Genomic DNA, 6,617 nt, shown 5'->3' with positions numbered 1-6,617 from the left:
AGCGGAGAACAGAAACTGCTCAATGAGACGGCCTCGCGCATCGCTGCGAGAGTCCCCCCACAAGCTGCTGTGTGCATTGAAATCGCCAAGGACGAGGTATGGCTCTGGCAATTCATCAATAAAGGCCTGAAATTCGTGTTTGTGTAACTGGTAGTGTGGGGGTATATAGACTGAGCAAATAGTTATGAGCTTGCTGAAAAGAACAGCGCGAACGGCCACTGCCTCCAGGGGAGTTTGCAACTGCAATACCCGACATGCTACATTTCTATCCAATATTATAGCAACGCCGCCAGAGGATGTGAGAGCATCCTGGCGATCTTTGTGGAAGATGATGTACTGTCTGAGAAAGTCAGTATGTATTGGTTTCAAGTGTGTTTCCTGTACACACAGCACTTCTGGTTTGTGTTTGTGGAGAAGTTCTTGATCATCGTCGAGGTTCATGAGAAGGCCCCTCACGTTCCATTGGATTATTTGCGTGTTCATGATAAACTAAGGTAGTGCTGTGTGTACGCAACGGGAGTTGTGGTTGTTTAGGTGGGGACTTGGAACTCAAGTAACAGGGCCGTCCTCCGGTCCCGTTATCGGTTTCTTAGTTTTCTTAGCACGCTCCAGGGAGCTGCGCCAATCTTTCGGCACCAGGGGGTGCCGAAGTAGTCTCCATTGCCTCCTGGGAGGCACTGGATGCCCGCACGTGCGAGCTGGTGGTTCGAGTTTCGGGCCTCGCCTGGCGAGACGAGGCCTTGAGACCCGATGACCCTGGAGTCAACGGGCTCTCTTTGCAAGTTGGCGGAGTAGATTGAACTACTGCCGCCTTGGGGGCAGGCGCCACAGCCGACGGTTCGCTCTGCGTGGACCGAGGGAGTGGCGGAGGCCGATGCGACGTTGCCCCCCGGCGCGCCACATCAGCGTAGGGTGTGGTGTGAAATGGCGAGCACCTTTTATGGGCTTCGCGGAAAGAAATGTTCTCCTTGTACTTTAGTGTAATGATTTCTTTTTCTTTTTGCCAGTTTGGACATGCGCGTGAGTACGCCGGATGATCGCCGTTACAGTTGACACAGTGCGGTGCGCCATTACAGTTGTCGGATATGTGACCTTGCACACCGCATTTAGCACACATTTGATGACCACGGCAGCTCAATGATCCGTGGCCGAATCTCTGGCATTGGAAACAACGTCTGGGATTAGGAATGTATGGTCTGACAGTTAATTTAATGTAACCTGTTTCGATGGTTTGAGGGAGAACACTGGATGCAAATGTAAGAATGAGATGTTTTGTGGGTGTTGTAATCGCGTCAAACGTGGCTGTGACTATTATCTGCCCTCTGCTGTTCAGTGCGCAGAGCCTGCGCGTGCATCCTTTGTTGGCGCTGTTATCCTGTTAAAAGCGCGGCGACCAAGCTGTGTCGTGTCATATGTGTTTCTGCCATGAGCTGCAATAAACGGCTTTCGCATATCGGCGTCTTCATTGCAACATTGGCGACGAGGATGGGATGAAGCGGCACTGAAGCTATGGCCACCACTTACGGCAAGCTGCCGGAGTTCTGCCCGGACTCGGGAAACATTGACGTCTACCTAGAAAGGTTCGAACTATTTGCGAAAGCAAATGAAATAGACGACGGAAAGAAGCTTGAAGTCTTCCTGACCATAATAGGAGAGAAGGCCTACGTGACACTGCGTAGCTTACTGCTGCCGAAAACGCCCACCGAAGTAAAGTACGAAGACGCCAAGAAGGTGCTGCAACAGCACTACGCCCTGAAGCAGTCTGTGGTCACCGAGCGATACCACTTCTACCGGCGGAACCAGGAGTCAAATGAAACCATCGCACAGTTTCTTGTGGAATTGAAGAGGCTCGCAGCGACATGTTCTTTCGGAAATTTCCTCCAAGAAGCGCTACGGGACCGCCTAATTGCCGGACTACGGAGCGACACCATCCGATGCCGTCTTCTCGCCTTGCCCGACGACGAGGTCACCTGGGAACGGGTGTGCAAGGTATCCACCGCCATGGAGGCTGCACAGAAGGACACCCAGGACATGCTGTGCGACAGCGCTGGGGCCAGCAACGCTCAACTGTACTGGCAAGGAAGCCAAGGGAAGCCTAACGCAACAAGCAAGGTACTGGAAAAAAACTATACGCAAAAAACTGCAGTAGAGTGTCATAGGTGCGGTGGTCAGCACGCTCCTACAAGGTGTCCATTTTTAAAAAGTGCTTGTTTTAAGTGTTCTAAACGTGGTCATGTCGCAAAAATGTGCAAAACGCGAGTTGTTCATGCTGTAGAAGTACCGGCAACAGAGCAGGATTTGCAGGATTTGCTGACTATATGTCAAACAAACAGAGCAGGCAGTCCGCCTCCCATAGTAGTAAAAGTAATCATAAACGGTCACGAAGTACCGATGGAATTGGACACGGGGGCTGCCGTTACAATCATGTCTGAGAAAGACTTTGCAGAGAACTTCCCTGACCTATCGTACAACTGTGAGGACGTAAAACTCGGAGTGTACAACGGCACCGCAATCAATGTAAGGGGCGTTGCCCAAGTCGATGTGAAGTGCGGGAAGCAAAGCCACCGCCTACCACTTGTCATTGCCAAGTATGAAGAAGGGGTGCACATGCCGGTGCTCCTCGGTCGTGACTGGCTCGCAAAGATAAAAGTGAACTTGCCTGATGCCTTGCAGAAACTGCATGAGGTTGCGCTTAAAGTACAAGCAGTCGCGCCTCTAAAAACTCAAGGAGCTGTAGAATCATTAAAACAACAGCACGCTGATGTTTTTCAAGCAGGCTATGGTGCTATAAAAGGATACAAGGGTAGCATTCGCACGAAAGAGAATGCAGTTCCAGTTTTCTGTAAGGCGAGGCCTGCACCGTATGCCTTGCGAGAACAAGTGGAAAAAGAACTGGCGGAACTAGAGAAGGCTGAAGTAATTTACCGGGTGCGGCACAGCACCTGGGCAACGCCACTAGTAATTGTGCCCAAGAAAAATGGACCAAAAATAAGGATATGTGGTGACTATAGAGTCAGTGTGAACAAGTGCATCGAGGTAGATCACTATCCCTTGCCACTTCCTGAGGATATCTTTGCATCCCTGGTGGGAGGAACTGTATTCACTGTGTTAGACTTGGCAAAAGCTTATTTACAGCTGGAGTTGGACAAGCATGCCGAAGAACTTCTAATGGTTAACACGCACATGGGTCTCTTTAGATACCGGCGGTTGCCGTACGGCGTTGCGAGTGCGCCTGCTATGTTTCAGGCAGTCATGGATCAGGTTTTGCAGGGCATACCTGGCACAGCCTGTTACTTAGACGACGTGCTGATTGCTGGGAAAGACCTACCAGAGTGCTACAAACGAACGAAGGAAGTGCTAAATGCTCTGAGAAAGCACGGGATCCGAGTAAATGTGGCGAAATGCGTTTTCTTTCAAGAAAGGGTACAATACCTAGGGCACGAAATAGACCAACACGGTCTGCATCCCACGGCGAATAAAGTAAAAGCAATCCTTGAAGCACCGAAACCGAGCAATGTGACCCAGTTGAGGGCATTTTTGGGCCTAGTGAACTTCTATGCAAAATTTTTGCCCAATTTGGCCGGACAACTAGAACCGCTTCACCAGCTTCTACGCAAGGGAAGCATATGGCAGTGGTCGCGTCAGTGCGATGACTGTTTCAGGCGATGTAAGCAGTTGCTAACTAAAGAAACAGTCTTGGAGCTGTATGACGTAAAAAAGGAAATCCAGCTGACATGTGATGCATCTGCTTACGGGCTGGGCGCGGTGTTATCGCACGTAGTGAATGGCGTTGAGCGTCCGGTCGCATTCGCTTCCAGATCAATGTCACAGGCGGAAAGAAACTATGCCCACATTGAGAAAGAGGCACTCGCCATCATTTTCGGCGTAAAGAAATTTCATAAGTATCTTTATGGCCGCAGCTTCGTTATTATCACTGACCATCAACCACTCACGATAATTTTTGAAGCTAGACATCACAGCAGTGCTGTGGCAGCGGCGCGAGTCCACCGCTGGGCCATTTTTCTGTCGAACTACCGTTTCCGCATTGTGCACAAAGCAGGGGCAAAGATTAGCAATGCTGACGGCTTGTCGCGTCTACCATTGTCTGAAAACACGGATGATGTAGATAAGATTTTTTACTTTTCTCCTGCCAGAGAATTGCCCTTAACTGCAAAGGACATCGCACATGAAACATCTAAGGACTCTGTCTTGAGTGCTGTGCGTGAAATGACATGGCATGGCTGGCCGCGGTCGGTAGATGCGCAGTATCAACCGTTCTTTGTAAGACGGTTTGAACTTTCGGTAGATGATGCCTGCTTAATTTGGGAGAACCGAGTGGTTATACCCCGCGCTCTTCAACAGGAAGTACTGTTGCTGTTACATGAACAACACATGGGAATCAGTAAAATGAAGGCCCTGGCGAGGCCAATGGTATGGTGGCCCGGAATCGACAGCAGCCTCGAACAAACTGTAAAACAATGTCACATCTGCCAGAGTGTAAGGCCAGTGGGCCAGCCAGCGCCACTGACCCCATGGAGGTGGTGCACTAACAGTTGGGAGCGAGTGCACCTCGACTTTGCAGAAAAAGAAAACAAGATGTTTCTGGTCGCAGTCGATTCACACTCCAAGTGGGTAGATGTCAAAATAATGAATTCAACAACGGAGCAAAAGACCATTGAAACAGTAAGGTCATTGTTTGCAAGCTATGGGTTGCCTCAGGAGATAGTTACGGACAACGGGCCACAGTTTCGAGCGAAAGAGTTTGATGATTTCTTGCAGGCAAACGGGGTCAAACATACTTTGACTCCGCCTTATCATCCTCAATCTAACGGCGCAGCAGAACGAGCCGTGCAGACTGTTAAGCAGTCATTGCTAAAGCAACTGCTAGAGGATGAACGGAGCCACAGTTCCAGATCCTTGCAACACAGAGTTGACAACTTCCTTTTCGCGTACAGAACTACGCCGCACACATTCACTGGTAAAACACCAGCAGAGTTATTTTTAAAGAGAAAGCTGCGGACAAGACTTTCTCTGCTCAAACCAGACATGGAAGGTACGATCAATTCGAAGTCCGAGAGAGAAGTGCGCAGTGCAAATAGACGTAGGGGAAGGCCTAGAGCATTTTCTGTGGGCGATCGTGTGCTCGTGCGTACTGTTCGTGGTGAACTTGTAAAGTGGCGACCTGGAAACATTGTGAGCGTGAAATCTCCGGTAACGTACCTGGTGAATGTTGATAAACAAACGCGCTTTGTGCATGCCGATCACCTACGTTGCACTTCTTTGAAACATGACGAGTATGTGGAAGACTGTGGTGATGAAATGTCTTTGCCGCATGCCAGTGATATTTTGGAAAAGGGAAATTGCTCAGCACAACCGCCAGTGTCGTCACCACAGCCGCCGCACACCCCTCCTGTACTTAGACGTAGCACACGGGTGACACGGCCACCAGATCGACTGATGTACCATTGAATGTGATTTTGTTTGTGGGGGAGTGTTGTAATCGCGTCAAACGTGGCTGTGACTATTATCTGCCCTCTGCTGTTCAGTGCGCAGAGCCTGCGCGCGCATCCTTTGTTGGCGCTGTTATCCTGTTAAAAGCGCGGCGACCAAGCTGTGTCGTGTCATATGTGTTTCTGCCATGAGCTGCAATAAACGGCTTTCGCATATCGGCGTCTTCATTGCAACAGTGGGGATTTCCTTGCCTTCTCTCCTAATAACGATCCGTTTTACATTGGTCACGGTTTGGTTCTTCCATCTCTCTAGAAGTTCATCTTCAGACAGGTCAATGAGGTCGGTTTCCGAAACGACTCCGCGTGAGCTGTTCATGGACCTATGGGGTGACACTGAAATGGGTACGTTTCCAAGTGTTACAAGATTGCAGAGTTACTGGTACTGTTGTTTAGCTGGGACCTCGAGAAGAAGGTCACCGCTTGCCATTTGGTTACCTTGTAGCTCGGCCCAAAGGCTTCCGTCAAGGATTTTGCAACTATGAAAGGGGAAATAGTTCTTGCTAGTTTTTCGGGGTTCTGGCTGTGGAGTACATGAAATTTAGAGAATGTTTCTGTTGGTCGGGTCAAAGAGTTGAGTATTTCGTCGGTGCGCACCCTCTTGTGAGGGTAACGATCAAGGAGGCGGGGAAATGGAACTGTTTCCATGATAAATGTGTGTTTCGGCAGCAGTGGCGGCCACCCACCATGGAGTCCAACCCACCATGGAGTCCACAGCACTTACCATGTAAGGCTGCAAACGCCAGCCGTACAATGCCGCTATAACCTAATATACTATGTCCAAGAGAGGACACATATACACGGTTAACCCGAGCCGCCTATGAAAACGGGGAAGTAACTGAAGAAAAAGGAGACAGGACAGAAAGGAAAGAAGATAGGAAAGAAAAAAATAAGAGAGGGGGATAGGAAAGGGCGACCGCCGATTTCCCCTGGGTGGGTCAGCCCAGGGGTGCCGTCTACGTGAAGCCGGGGCCAAAGGGGTGTGTTGCCTCTGCCGGGGGGCCTTAAAGGTCCAAACACCCGGCGTCGGCTCAACCCCCAGGATCCCCTTTCCCCGGACACGGCACAGCCACGCACGGCTAGGTGTGGGAGGGGTCGAAGCCCCCCGTT

At 50.2% G+C, this 6,617-nt stretch overlaps 1 protein-coding gene across 1 annotated transcript; it reads left to right on the top strand.

The window, feature by feature from the left end:
* The first annotated feature begins 1,506 nt into the window (after window positions 1-1,506).
* Window positions 1,507-5,817, top strand: LOC119398542 (uncharacterized). Its single transcript, XM_049417343.1, has 2 exons — window positions 1,507-2,685; window positions 5,764-5,817. Exons 1-2 carry the CDS (start codon window positions 1,510-1,512, stop codon window positions 5,815-5,817), a joined length of 1,230 nt encoding a protein of 409 aa, XP_049273300.1. The 5' UTR covers window positions 1,507-1,509.
* Window positions 5,818-6,617: the final 800 nt, after the last annotated feature.

The sequence above is a fragment of the Rhipicephalus sanguineus genome, chromosome 7 (genome assembly GCF_013339695.2).
Source record: "Rhipicephalus sanguineus isolate Rsan-2018 chromosome 7, BIME_Rsan_1.4, whole genome shotgun sequence".
Classification (NCBI taxonomy): Eukaryota; Metazoa; Arthropoda; class Arachnida; order Ixodida; family Ixodidae; genus Rhipicephalus; species Rhipicephalus sanguineus.
The sequence above is the reverse complement of the archived record's forward strand: the minus strand, read 5'-3'. Positions and strand labels throughout refer to the sequence as shown.

Bases quoted from the DNA above. Each gene is read 5' to 3' on its own strand.
- LOC119398542 (XM_049417343.1), top strand. From the start codon at position 1,510: ATGGCCACCACTTACGGCAAGCTGCCGGAGTTCTGCCCGGACTCGGGA. The intron at 2,686-5,763 runs GTTGCGCTTAAA...CCATCTCTCTAG, and splicing joins CCTTGCAGAAACTGCATGAG to AAGTTCATCTTCAGACAGGT.